Source organism: Dermacentor variabilis, chromosome 4 (genome assembly GCF_050947875.1).
Source record: "Dermacentor variabilis isolate Ectoservices chromosome 4, ASM5094787v1, whole genome shotgun sequence".
Classification (NCBI taxonomy): Eukaryota; Metazoa; Arthropoda; class Arachnida; order Ixodida; family Ixodidae; genus Dermacentor; species Dermacentor variabilis.
The window spans coordinates 33,901,292-33,916,254 of record NC_134571.1 but is presented as its reverse complement, the minus strand read 5'-3'; the positions used below and the strand labels follow the sequence as shown (position 1 = coordinate 33,916,254).

The following is a 14,963-nucleotide window of genomic DNA, read 5'->3' as shown; positions in this document are numbered from 1 at the left end:
GCGCTACGTGGAGCACCTGGATACCTTGGAGAAGGATGTCAGCAAGCTTCGCGTAAAGCATGCAAGGCTGACAGACATAGGGTAGTCTCATGCAAGCCAGTTAGAAGTACATTGCCCGAGATGCTTGTTGGATCTCCCCTTAGCGTTTCTTCTGGATTTCTCAAGCTGACAGGCTGCTGCATCATCCTTCTCGCAATTTTTAAAAGGCCCCTTTGGGGCCCACAAAAGCGATGCCTCGGCAGTGCTCGCACATTGCTTGCCACACGTGACTCCTCTTTGCAGTTGTTATAGCAGTGCCATTCTTTAACTGTTCTCGATTGCGTGCGCATCACGCATTTTCTTGTTTACATGGGATCTAGCGGCCGGATCATACGATCGCAGCTTGGTGACATACTGAACATTGGTGCAAAAAAATCATGTTTTCTGAGAATGTATAAACCAGTAAAAAATTTTCGCAATGCTATCGGGTCACTTTTTGTGTTCTCGATTTGTAATGCTGGTGTGAGGAAAACGTACGTAACGGGAACATATCAACAAGGTTCTACTGCACTTCGAAGTAAATCATGGACTCATCTCCGTACCTTGGCATGAAAGTTTGTTGGGAGAGTACGGGCACCTGTCAGCCGCTTGACCAGAAACTGCTTCCAGTCGCCATGCTTGTGCTCAATCGCTGCAACGAGGAGAAAGATGCACAGAGGTGTTTTGCTGAGAGCTCCAAAACCAGACAGTGCCTATAATTACAGTGCAAGTGTCATTAAAGGGGCCCTGAAACACCCCTTGGGCATGATGAAAAAACACAGTCCACGTATAGCATATGCTGCTGAGAACATTTTGGTTAAATTTTGCAGTCGTACGCGGTGCGTGGATTTCGCAAGCAGAGCGCGAAGTCACCTTTTTCTCAAATGCTCCCTTTCCAACAGAAACTTGGTTCTCACTTTTTCTGGACGCTTTATTTTGGGATATAGCAGATTCTCATACACGGCTGCTATTGGCCAATAGCTGACATCAATCAAGAAGGGTACCTGGATCAGTGCACTTCTTCCTACTGTTCCTACTGTTTATATTTATTGACACAGTTTAATAGACAGGCTGAAGTAAGCAAAAATCTGCTTTCAAATTTCGATAATAATTATGTACTTCCGTGAGAAACTGTTTATCATCTGCTGATGCTCAGCCACAGCTGCTTGCATAGGAATTCGACATAGGCCACACTGCTTATCAGTGTCATAGCCATCAAGCCTTGCTATTTCGATTAGTTTTGAATACTCAACTAGCCTTCAATCAAGCGAAACTAAGGGTCAGACCACATGCATCCTTGCCAGCGCACACTCACTCTTGGCCACTCCTGCCTTGGCAGACTTTGCTTTGTAATTAGCTATTGATAGTTTCAAAATACACAAGTTCGATGTGGCTACTATCCGTCAGTCAAGCTGGTGCAAAACAAAGTGGGTCCGTACCACGTAGCACAGCCACACAGGAGAACATGAGCACGAACGCACACTCCAGCCCGTTCGTGCACTAAGCAAATGCTGCAGTTGCATGTAGCTGTGGTCTGCTACATAGCGTAAGTACTGTGGATGCCATGGGGTGCCGTGATGAGTCCAATGACTGAGTGCACTGTGGCTGGCTAAAGAAAACTGCGTTCGGTGTGTCGTAAGTGCCAAATTCAGAAACAGTGGCATCTACATAAACATCCAAAATCAAATTTGAACAGCAGGCAGAGTGTTGTGGGCATACCTCGCTCCATCGCAGCCTTTGCAGTTCAAATCATTGAAGGAGCAGAAGCACTGGAATGATGTGTTTGATTGCCAATAAATCTACTTCTGCTGAACCCATTGAAGAACATTTTGCGGCAAAGTATTTCTGAGATGGTCTAATTTAACTTAAAATGCATTTCTCGACTTCTGTGAGAAGTGGTTCAGGGCCCCTTTAACATCTCACAGTAGCTTGAAAAGCGAAGATAATTGCAATTAACAAGCTGAAATCTCTGTTTACACCACCAAAAACATTCATCGAATAACTGACTCATTAAACTAATTTGTGGCTTTGAACTATAGCACAAAGCAATGAATGGCATAAAACAAAATGTGCATCAATGCTGCTTCATGCTATCCTGTCTCCTTCTCAGCTCCTTTCTCTGTCATTACTGGATGCTGCATTTGCAAACTGTGCCCACTAACACCAGGTGACTGTCAGCTTGGATACGAATACTTAGCATCGAACATCGAATTGAATATCGAATAATTATATGCCTTTATTAGCAAGCTGGTTTATTTTAACATGTTGGAACATTGCAATTACATTGTCATAGGTAAAAAGATTAACCTAGTAAGCCGTTATACTAGAAGATTGTGTATTTGGCTCATGTTAGCTTTGGAAAATTGAATAATTTCTGCTAGTTGTCTGTTCTCACCAACCTGTGCCTTATTATACTACATCAATTTTTCACAAAGTCAGAGGCAGTTGACCCTGTACCAGACATCACTCATCGCATTTTCTCTCAAGCAATAAGCTCAGGATTGGGGGTGGAAACTACAAAAGAGTGCACCCTCACTGTTTGCAAACCCGTGCCCCTTGCTAATGAGAGGATGGCTTTTCTGCAAAGCTTAGATGTCCAGTGGCTAAGCACGTCTTACAAGCGAAATTTCGCCAGCAGCATGAAATTTTCGCAAAATTCAGCACAAAATCAGACACTTTTTTAGATTAGATAGAAATAAATGCTAATAACCATGTTTTCTCCTGCACAGCCGGCAATATATTCGATTTGTTTAGAATACTCGTATCCCATAACATATTAGAAAAATTTTTAATACCTAGTTTTCAAATCCAATGCAGTTGAAACTCTATTTGATTTAACGAAGTGATGACAACACTCAAATTACTTCGTTAAATCGGGAAGTTCATATAATCGAGAGAGGAATTTTTCCTTCATTTGAAATCTAAAACTGTAACATAGTGACATGCAAAGGCTACCACGGCACTGTACTTGCCGCTAATCCGGCCATCTGTCGCATAAACCATGAAATAACGAAGGCCACCACCGCCGGCCCTACTGAGGCAGTGTTGAGTTGGCTGTTCTGTGCATGGGCGCGACATGCAGCCTCGTCAAAATAAAGCTAGGGATGTGACCATGGCGCCCAGGTATCTTAACATTATAGCTTTAGAGTGCGCACTCGAAGAACCCATCTGTGTCAAAATTGGAAAGAAATCATCGCTTCTTTTAGTCGTTTATTTCAGGAAAAACTTCATTAAATCGAGTTTGACCAAGTTTGTTTCGTTAATTCAGGTTGATGATAACATTGAACCCTATGGGTACCTGCCGGAAAGTGTAAATTTCTTTGTTAGATCGGGAACTTCGTAAAATCGGGTTTCGTTACATAGAGTTTTAACTGTACAAATACTAAAAATATAATATTCAATAATATTCGAAATTTTCAAATACTCACACACGTCTATATAATATTTATCTAGCACAGAGTTACGCTCAAGTGCTGCTAAATTTAACAAGCTTTTGAAACTTGAATGTGGCCGTTAGTCACCATTGTTCTAGACCCAGGTGACTCGAAGTGGGAAGACGATGTACCGCACCTTTCAACTAAAATCTAGCAATATTCAATGATATGCCAAAACACTTGACAAAGTTCAGAATTTCATATCAAAAGCTGGACAGCAGCATAGCAAGAAACATAATAAAAATATAACGAGCTTCAGGCATCAAGAACTATTTCACCGCGTCACTAAAAGCTTTCCACAGTTCAAACATAACTGTGACTTGAGAGCATGGCACATTCTTTAGAACATGTGCATGCTTCAAATCAATCTCGGTGATTCATTCCCAGTTCCTACAACATCATGGCTTAAAGGGCTCCTGAAACACTCTCGAGCTTGGTGAAAAAACATTTCGCAGGTAGCATACGCTGCTGTGAACATCGCAGCCAAATTTTGCACTTGTGCGCAGAGCATGACGCTCGCAGGCGGAGCAAGAAATCACCTTTTTCTCAAACACTCTTTTCAACTGAAGCCTTTTTCAACTGAAGTAACAACTGGGCTGTTGGCAGCTGCCATACTTTTTCATATTGCAGATTCCCATACACAGCTGCTATTGGCCAATAGATGACATCTAGTAAAGATGCATGAGGCAATATCGTCTTCTCATGCTTGGCTGCACGTGCCCACATTGGAATGAAACCTTGCCCACACTGCTTATCGCCGTTGCAGCTGCAGGGTCTTGCCATTTTCAATTAGTCTGGAACGATCAACTAGCTTCAATTTAAGTGAAACTGGAGCCCTGACCACAGGTACACTATGCCTGCCGCACAGCGCAATGAATGCCGCTCAGCTTCCACAAGTGACGCGCGCCAGTGTGCACTCACTCTCGGACAGTGCTTGTGAGACTTGCTCTATACTAAGTGCTACAAAGTGTGCAATCTGGATTTACCTAATATTCCTGCAGGACAAAGCCAGCCCACACGACGTAGCATGGCCAGGCTAGAGCACGCAGTTAGTGTGCTCCAGACCCGCCGTGCACCAACAGTTCTATGGCGTAAATACCGTGGCCTCTGTGGGGTGCTCGTGACAAGCCCTGTCGCCGTACCCTCATAGGTGGGGCATCGTCACTATTGCCACCAGTCCTCCTCCACTCCTTTGGAATGGAGGACATTGAGGGTGAATGAGAAAGGTAAATATCGAGCTCGAAGTATTTATTTCAGTAATATAGAAAACAATAAAAAATTATTTTCTCTATATTCCTGGGAAGTACCATACTCATTCCAAGCTGTTTTTGAGGCTCCAAAGAAACATGTTTCAGGCCCTTTTAAATACCTGTTGTGGATAACCATGAGAATATCACATTTGGGTCATGCAATTCATAACAAACATCCTTTCAAGAGAAAAATAGGCAGGAGAGTTGTACAACTCATGACACTTGTGTACATGGGAACTGTTGCTTGATGTGCCACAAGCACAGTCACAGAAAGTTCCAAATGCTTTCTAGTCTGGACAGCATGCCAATACCATGCACTGCACTCTGAGCACAATACTCACTCTTTGGTGGTATAAGAGGCTTTCCCTGTGATGCACACCAGCCCACTGGGTACACTGCATCGACACAGAGGTTGACCCAGAAGTCCTTGCTGTCATCCATTCCAAATCCCTCGTATCGAAGCTTGGCCATGTAGCCTGGTGTTGCGAGCAATAGGAAAAATATACCATCAACAAATCTATTCTGCTGTAATCAGATAACTTTTGCAGACATACACAAGGTGAAGAAAGTTCCACATGACTGAACCCATGACCGCCATTCACTTGACAGGAACATAGCGTACTGAAGGACCCCTTTCGGTGTTCTCAGAATGCAAGCTTTGTCGCTGAAGAAAAATTAAGTCGCGGTCCGGCTATCAAACCCAGGACAGCTACCTGCCCACATTATCACTGCTGCGGTTAGTCACAGTCACAGCTAAGTTATGGTTAACATAATCCCAAGTGAATAGGTCGTAAGTTGGCATTAAAATAATGATTGGCAGCCAGGTCAGTGGAAAGTGTCACATGGTAGTACCTGTGATTTCAGATTCATTGGTATGGATTGGCACAGTGTGCAAGTCAATTAAATATGCAACTCTTCAGACCCTTTAAGTGCCCATTATTAGTTGACGTTTACACTTATATATGTAACTATAATTATACACAATTACTGACTATATGCAATACCTCACGACCTAAGTATACCAGAAAGCTGGAAGAATGCCAACATTATACTAACCCATAAGACTAGAGACAAAGAATTCAATAATTATGGGCCCATTAGCTTGGTTTCAGTACTGTATGATACATTTAACAAAGATGACTTCCGATAGAATAAGCGTAACACTTGACTTCAATCAACCAAGAGAACAGGCTGGCTTCAGGAAGAGATATTCTACAATAAATCGCATCCATGTCATCAATCAGGTAATTGAGAAAGTTGCGGAGTACACTCAACCTCTCTACACAGCTTTCATAGATTATAAAGAGGCATTTGATTAAGTAAAGATACCAGTAATTACGGAGGCATAGCATGATCAAAGAGAACAGAAGGCATGTGTGAATATCTTGGGAAATATCCACAATGATTGTATAGCTACCTCGTTTCTCTACAAGAAAAGTAGAAAAGCAGTTACCTATCAATAAAGAAGTCGGGGAAGGAGACACAATCTCTCCAATGCTACTCATTGGACTCTTGGAAGAAGTACTATATTTACTCGCATAATGATCGCACTTTCTTGTCAGAAAAAACTGGCGCAAATTCAGGGGTGCAATCATTACGCAAGTTAAATTTCCCGCGAAAAGAAAAAAAAATTTTTCGTCCCGCGTTTGCTGTGGGATGCGGGTGCGGGACATCAAAACAAAAATGGCGGCCGGCAGACCAAGCCGAACGTGCCGAAAGAGATTTTTTTTTCTTCTCGTGAGTACATTACGTGCATTGAAACAGTTCCTTCTGTATCAGTAATGAATAATATCATATATCTGCAAATTTGTGGCAATAACGTAGCCATGTCCACTTTGAGGGGGCAGAAACAGATTGGCGCGCTTAGCTGCCAGTGACATAGAAACGCATGGCCGGCGGACTGCGGAAACTGCGGCATCTGTTTTCAATATTATCCTAATACGGCACGTTTCTGCTAAGGGTGGGCGAATATCTTAGCTGTGTTACAAGCGTCGGCATATGAATAGGGTACACTTTTAACGTATCAGTGTAAACGTGGCTACTATCATTGCCGCGCGCAATTTGTTGCGTGCCCACGAGTGCAGATGAAAAGAATCGAAAGGTACCTTTTTTGTTGTTGTTGACCACAACCATTATAAAGCCTACACATAATAAAGGCAAGTTTGGTTGCAGCCTTTTTTAGTCATGGAAGTGCGGAAAGTGATGAAAGTAGTGAAATGAGGCATCTACTTAAGAATGTTTGGTGCGTGCAGACCGCTTGGCTTGTCTTGAAGAGTCGTTCGCGTAGCATTCGACAGATGGTAAGCGCGATCATTATTAGCTAGACTTGGCACACAACATATCGCTGCGGCAAGTTCGAGGAAATAAAAAAATCTAATTTTGACGACAAAATTCACGGGTGCGATCATTACGCGAGTGCGATCATTATGCGAGTAAATACGGTATTCAAGCTATTAGACTGGGGGAGCTTAAGAGCGAGGATCAATGACAAATATCTCAACAACCTTTGGTTTGCATGTGATGTCCTGTTCAGCAACATTGGGGAAGAATTGCAGAAAATCATTGAAGGCCTTAACCGAGAAAGTGTAGGAGTAGGGTTAAAGATTAATATGCAGAAGACAAAGGTAATGTTCAACGGCCTGGCAAGGAAACAAGAAATCAAGATCGCCAGTCAAGTCTGTGCAAAGTCTGTGCAAAGTCTGTGCAAGAGTACATTTATCTACCATAAAATCCTGAGAGACGCCCTTCCCCCGAAAAATAATACACCCCTGACTAAGCTACCCGCTTAAAAGAACTGAAAGTTACCAACCTGAAAGTTACCCACGGCAGTAAAAGTTAGCCCACCTCATATTTTGACTTGATTTTCTCTTGATTTAAGTGGGCTATCTCTTGGGGTTTTACAGTAGGTCAATTACTCACAGGGGGGCCCTGATCATACGAAGGAAACTTACAGAAGGATAAAAATGGATTGAAGCCCATACGGCAGGCATCACCAAAGCCTGACTGGGAGCTTACCAATGCCATAGAAAAGAATATAGAGAGAATAGAATTTATTGACAGGAAAGACAGAGAGGACGACCTGAGCCAGTGCGCTCAGGTGTACAATCATTGCATTCTACCGGTGCTAACGTACGGGGCAGGTTAACAAAGAAGCTCAAGAACAGGTTCAGGACAGCGCAAAGAGCGATGGAACGAAAAATTTTAGGCGTGGCAATAAGAGACAGAAAAAGAGTGGTGTAGATCAGAGAGCAAACGGGGATAGTCAATATTCTAGTTGACAATAAGAGAAAAAAAATGGATTTGGGCAGGTCATGTGATGGGTAGGGCAGACAAACGACACACCATTAGAGTTACAGAATGGGTTCCTATGGAAGAGAAGCACAATTGAGGACGGCAGAAAATTAGGTGGGGTGATGAAATGAGCAAATTTGCATGCGCAAGCTGGAATCAGCTAGCACAAGACAGGGGTAATTGCAGATCGCTGGGAGAGGCCTTTGTCCTACAGTGGACATAAAGATTAGCTTATGATGATGTTTAACTGACCGGTAGGTTTCAATATTCTAAATAAAGCACAGTGGCTATGAGACACCTTTAGCACAGGTTTCTGGATTCGCTCCAACTACTTGCAGTTTGTAGAGATGCAGATAAAGTTCAATAAACGAGCATTCTTTTTTCATTCTGTACCCGTCTGTGTGACCTCGTGCTTAGCAGCAGAATGGCACAGCAGTCACTGAGCCACCAAAGAGTTGGAGTCCCAGACTTGTGCTGCGAACTCACCAGCTATCTTGACCACAGTAGCGATCCAGTAGAAGCTTGTGAAGATGTGCTTGAAGCTCTCACAGTCCCTGTTCTCAACCTCCACCTTCATGCCGACAGTCACGTTATCCCAACAATCGGCAAAGGCAACCTAAACATAAAGGCCAGAGAGAAATTTCAACAATAAGAGAGACGCTTGCACTCTTCAGTGCTTGTGAGTAACCATTTGACGACTGCATTGCTGCTGCGGGAAAGCCAATTCATTTTTGTCATAGTGCCCCCATGAGTATGAGTAAAACAATCCACATATCCAAAAAGCACATTAAAAGCACAGTGAAGAGAAAAATATGTTGATTAATCATGGATTCTCACAGCACCTGCTGGGGGCTTAGTTAATTCTTTTTGTCCGTAAGAATTGCCTACATTATATTGTATTCTAAAGGAGCCAAAGACCGAACTTCGCAAGCTTTGAGAACTTTCACTGTTCCATAATATATATGCCGAATATATATATATATATATATATATGTATGTATGTATGTATGTATGTATGTATGTATGTATGTATGTATGTATGTATGTATGTATGTATGTATGTATGTATGTATGTATGTATGTATGTATGTATGTATGTATGTATGTATGTATGTATGTATGTATGTATGTATGTATGTATGTATGTATGTATGTATGTATGTATGTATGTGTGTGTATATATATATATATTCTTTTTTTTTTTAATGCGTGACATCATATTGACATAGTGACGCTGGTGTCCTGGTGCAATATGTCCCAAATGAAGTCAATGCTCATGATTTTACACACCTTACAGACTTTATGTGAAATTTAGTCTTACGCAGATTACAGAAAAACAACAAAACAGAACCGGCTGCAACTGTAATTGTACTTTGCTCAAGAATATATTTGACTGCACTGATTACAAGCTCAAATATTATTTTAGCAATTATTGAAAAACAAGATATCAATGTTAGCATTACTTTCGTTGAACCATGTTCGAATTTCACAACTATATACGCAGAGAATGAGTTCATCGGCCCTGTTTTGACATGCTATTGTTAATGCGATTTTCACGTTGGAATGCTGTTGTCCTCAGAGTCCTGGCCTTGTAAGTCTTTGAAACATTTCTGGCTGCTGAGCGACAAGTCTAAACACCTCATACAGGGAGCTTCAGCTATGACAAAGGAAGCATGCCACCATTGAGTATTGTTTTCCACCATGAAACATGCTATAGAACATACATTACTGCTAAAACATGTTCACTAAATAATGCAACCAGCAAATGACTACTCAACTAGAGTAACTGGATAACAACCCATGTTGCACTCAATAAGAGTATCTGTGCACCACGAGACATCAGGAAGTGTGTAATTACATTTGCAAATAATTAAGCACATGACGCATTATATGTCATGAATGTGATAAAATTATTGGTGGCAGGCTACACCACAAACCTCTGTAGGCATAACTACTTCGATTGCGCTTGCTCGTGATGAAAGTGCCATACAAGTTGAGGGCCATGTGCCAGGAGGGAGGGTCTCTGGAAAGGAGGCACTAACCTAAGCGCTAAGCGTCACCACAGTTTAAAGTACCAGGAAATATGTTTGGCTTCCAGACTTCAGGACAGTGTGTACTCACATGCTTAAAACAGGAGACGGGTGCTGCCATAAAGTCACTCTTCATTAGGTAGGGCTTCCAGTCAAAGGAAGTTACCATTTCTGTGTGGCCAAACAAACATTCAGAAGACAAGGTTGTCACAGCAAGTACTACACACATTCCTTCACTTGGTTATGTTGAAAGCACAGAAAATGGAAGGCATAGCCACAGCATTAAAGTGGCATTAAGAAAGGGCACGAAGGAGCTGTGTCAGTAAATTACACTTCTGCGATGCCAATAAAGCCACTCTTGCCGCAAGAAGCCACTTGGCAAGCCAGAAAAGGCACAAAAAAAAAAAAGAAAAACGAGTGACAGCTGTGACTTAGAATTTCACATACCAACTTGTCACAACGTCATGAATTCGAAGGTGTCTGCTCCAGCTTCTTTATAGGTAAAGATGGACTTCACTGTTGTCTAAGAGAGTGAAAGACTAAACTCAAGAACTTTCAAGAACTTTTACTGAGCCACAACTCTAAAATGAAAAGGTGCTTCGAAATTCGCGACATCACAATGACGTACCTGTGCTGTTGTTTCGGCACAAAATTTTGGAAAATGGAACTTTTACTTTCATTATTTCTTTTGATCTACCTGTTACCGTGAAATGAACAAAAATAGAGTTCCTCAAAAATATTTTACGAGTCCTTACTAATTTAGTGTTTCTTTTTGGTTTCCCTGTAAAACGCAGAAACAGTCTACATTCTAAAAGTTTTACATCAACACATATTTTCTATTCTCCCAATAAATATGTCCGACTCTTTTGTTATTGCTGATCTTGCAGCAATAATAAAAAGAACATAAAGTTTAAACTGCATTTCACCACAAAAGAAAACACATTTATTCAATGAGAGCAGCAGTCCGGGCAAGTTGGTAATCCATTGCTTAAATGATATTGCGCGACATAAAAACGACACGGACGTGAAAGAAGACAACACATCAAACGCGAGTTGATGTGTCGTCTTCTTTCACGTCCGTGTCGTTTTTATGTCGCACAATATCATTTAAACATTTATTCACCTAGTTTTAACATAAGTTTCCTTCACAAGTCTAATCTCTGTGCCCTGCAACAACTTCTCAGACAATGTTTCTGGGACATTTTTGTGAAAAATAACATCTCTGCGTGCATTGTAACTTAGGTATTTCTATGAGTGTAAATCATGTTAAAGTTCTTGTTTGATTTCCACTTTGGCACTTCGTGGAAATCATATAGAAGAACATATGAAAGAAGAAGTTCTGGTTGACGAGGAAAACCTGCTATGTATTGGCATCTCACTGCTGTAGCAGCAGAAGCTTGATGTGGGTGAGTTGGTTTTGCATACTTGAAGAAAAGAGCGCTACCAAGACGCAGACTAAAAGAGGCGCCTTGTCCGTCGTACATGTTCCTCTTTTAGTCCGCGTCTTCGTAGCACTCTTTTATTCAAGACTGCTTTAGGAAGCAGCATTAGGCTGGTTTGTAGTGTTTTGAGGATTTCATAGTAGTATTGTTGGAGAAAATGACCATGCTTTCCCCACTTTGCTTTCAGAGACAAACCACAAGTGTATCCTGTGCACAAGTAAGCAGACGTTTGCCTTCACTTCACACCTAAGAAACAAGGCCCAGAATTTACATAATTTGACTTCCATAAGCACATTTCCTCATTTGCTGGCTTCAATCAGTATGACAGCAAAACCATTCAATCAACCATGGACAACATTCACACTGGACAACTTTTGTGAATGCAGGCACAGGTATTTAAGAGCAGCACAAGGAACTGCCACATAAAGAGGTATCTTGTTTCACTAATCGCTTTAATACATGAATTGGCAATACTATCAGAATTCAGAAAAAGTAAAGTGACAGTGATATTCGGCTCACCATATTTGGGCTTTAAAATGTGTGGAGCATTTCGCTGTGCTTGTGACACAGGACGCTTGGTCAGGTTCTGCGAAGACGATGTCTAGACAACACAAAGGAAAAAATAGAAGAGAATAACATAAAACACACTAAGTGTCTTGCGCGAGCTATGGAAATTATCTAGGTACATATATTAGCACTTGTAGACTGAGTAGAAGCCTGGCTAGCTGAAAAAAAAAATAATAACCTGTGAAACTAGGTATTCAAGAACAAGCAGACAAGATCAAACAATGAGGGGAGTTTTACATCCTGTCACAAGAGGCAAGCCACAACTTGCTCTCAAGTGTAGGGCCAAAACTATGTTGCCTCCTGCGCCTATGTTTACCTACATTGTGGTCCGTTTACAGGGCAAACAAGAGCAGGGAATGCAGCAAGTCTACAACTGCCCAGCTTTGCTGCGCATAGCTTGGAGTATTTGGCCCTACTTGTGGCACCATTCACACACAGTGCATCAACACCACTTTTGATGGCAACCATGAATGGTTTACCTTCGAACTGCAGGCTGCTTGCTGGCTTATTTCATTAGCTGTGAACCACACTGTACACTGCCTTCATCCATTTGCTATATGCAACACAGGGCTGCCCTTTTTCCATTACTTAGCCATTACAACCAGTTACCCCGAGTTATTCCGTGGTTCACGTGTCTGTAATAGGCAGCGGCCAACCGTGCGTGCATGCAATGATCCAACACCCCAGTATGCTGCCCCTTACTCTAGTGTATGGTAGTACAGCTTGGCTTTAATGAAGAAAGCAAGGAGAATTGAAGGCTATATGGCTAACCTTTCCACCCCCGGCTCGGACAAGCCCTCTAGAGCAGAGGACACTGCAGTAACGCTTCGTCTTGGAGTAAAATGCATGTTTCACACCAACGGTTCCACATCGCTCACAGACAGCTGCAAAGTATTAAAGCAAGGAAAATGTTAAATTGAGCATGAATACAGTAGCTGTGCACCAATTCTGCCTATACATGCACAAGTTTGGAAGGGGGCAGACTATGGCACTTCAGACAGCTAAGTAATCACTCTAACCTTCATGCTGCGCACATGAACAATATAATCAGCAAGTGTGAAAATCAAAGAAACCAGAACTTTTGGAGACCAAGGGAAGCACTGCAAAGTAGATACATGTGTTTGCTCTTCCTCAACTGGAAGCAATGTGGACTAAAAACTATAAGTAGCAGAGTGAAGAGGTTGTACTGTTTATCTTGCAGAGTGGGTGTGCAAATGAGTGGTTACAAAAAAGGCATAATAGCGGTCACAAAACAGATAACATATCTGTCACATCACAAAAGTTTCGCTGCTAGTCATGTAGCATGCTGGAAAAAGAAAGCTACGATAATTTTTCATATAGCATATGCTTCGAACCGATTACAGATACAAACAGCTATGCTCCTGGCACGTGTCTTAGCAAAAAAGACATGTAGTACATATTTGTGGGTCGCTTCAGTTATGCTAAGGCAGAGTCACCTGTGTTCTGTTACAGACACCACTGGGCAGCAGGGTAACCCGCAGTCACGGCTGGCACAGCGAATTGACAATGACCTATACTCGTGTAAAATAGAAAACAAAGAATGTAAGCGTACCCATGCCATCCTTGCGGATGGGGGGAACGACCGCCTTCGTGCCGTTGTGCGCGCTCGGAGGAGCCTCGCTGGTCTCGCTGTCCGAAGAGGAGCTGCTGCCTTCGCTCGAGCTTGTAGTCTCGTCGTCATCATCGTCGACGACGCCTCGTCCGGTCATCATCTGGACATGGACGCAAGCGTTGTGTCAAAATTTCTACAGCGCAGCAGCTGCGATACAAAGCGAACACGGAAACACGTCACCTTCTTTACTTCCAACCCGCAGAGCACGGTCCGACCTTACTTGAAAAAATGCTGCATTCAACCCCCATATTCAACGCCGACTACGAAGTGTGCTTGCGACAGAACGCGAGACCTGTGCACATAAGGAATGGCTGTAACCTCCTCAGAGTATTCCAGCGCCCCTCCCTCCATCTGCTAAGGCAACACAACAGCGCGACCCAATAACAAACCGATCTGCGGCAGCTCTAACTGTGGGAAAAAAGACGAACGCGCGGCAACTTGCACGAAAGGGAGTAGCAAATATGCAAGGAGCGTTATTCCCGTCCTTTCGGTCGACCGCGGTCGCACCGAGATTGCTTCGATATTTCGTTTATCGCAGACGTCGCGCAACTCGAAGCATCAGCTCATCTGGTTTTCTCTTTTACGTCATAAACTACACGGGTTGCTCCGGTAACAAAAACAGTTGGACTGTGCGCGAAGACGCTCGGCAGGCACTCGCGAAAAGCGACAAACGGCAAGTCAGCGCAGCCTTAACGGGATTCGCAGCTGTTTTGTACACCTTATCGCAAAGATGATGCCGAACTTATGCTCCATTTATGGAGAGCGCAGCGTGAACCCGACCAATACAAACATACGCAACAGGCAAGGAGAGAGGTCACCATTCGAAGCGCACGACAGCAGCGATTCTTATTTCCCTGTAGGCGAAGCGGCAGCAGTGACGGATAAGGCGGGTACCTTCCATGCGGACGGCTGCCACACGATCAAAATATTGAAACACAAGTGAGAGAAGTAGCGACGCGCAAGACGTCGACAGAGTTGACAAATATTCGCGGCGTTCGGCGCGATCGCTCAACAAACTTGTCGTTCTTTTTCACAACCTCAGAGAGACTTTCTCACCTCTCACAGTATGGAAAACATCGTTGTTGGCAGCCAGCGGTGAAGAGGCAACGCAGGTTTGGAATTATTATGCCGCAGCAACAAACTCTCCACGACAAGAAAAGTGGGAAGAGCCGCTATGCTGCGGGCGGACTGACTGGCGCGATCTACTTTCTGCAGTTTGCGTCCAGAGGGAGCCGCTGAAGTGTGACTCAATACAATTAGCTTATCTTCGTAATCGCAACGCATTCACCGATTGGCTT

General features: G+C 42.9%; 1 protein-coding gene across 6 annotated transcripts in view; it reads right to left on the bottom strand.

Annotated features, from left to right (window-relative positions):
- The window catches only part of LOC142578913 (MBT domain-containing protein 1-like), a 48,357-nt gene extending 33,450 nt beyond the window's left edge, over window positions 1–14,907 (bottom strand). For 5 of the 6 annotated variants that reach the window (XM_075688604.1, XM_075688602.1, XM_075688607.1 and 2 more), the window contains exons 1-8: window positions 14,722–14,907; window positions 13,606–13,765; window positions 12,804–12,916; window positions 11,985–12,066; window positions 10,115–10,194; window positions 8,480–8,609; window positions 5,044–5,178; window positions 582–670 (exon numbers count right to left, since the gene is read on the bottom strand). In XM_075688604.1, coding sequence (XP_075544719.1) covers window positions 582–670; window positions 5,044–5,178; window positions 8,480–8,609; window positions 10,115–10,194; window positions 11,985–12,066; window positions 12,804–12,916; window positions 13,606–13,765 — 789 coding nt within the window. In that variant the 5' untranslated portion in view covers window positions 14,722–14,907. Of the gene's footprint in view, window positions 1–581; window positions 671–5,043; window positions 5,179–8,479; window positions 8,610–10,114; window positions 10,195–11,984; window positions 12,067–12,803; window positions 12,917–13,605; window positions 13,766–13,845; window positions 14,211–14,721 lie in introns of those variants that run through there. The other variant, XM_075688603.1, reaches the window with a different exon arrangement.
- Window positions 14,908–14,963: the final 56 nt, after the last annotated feature.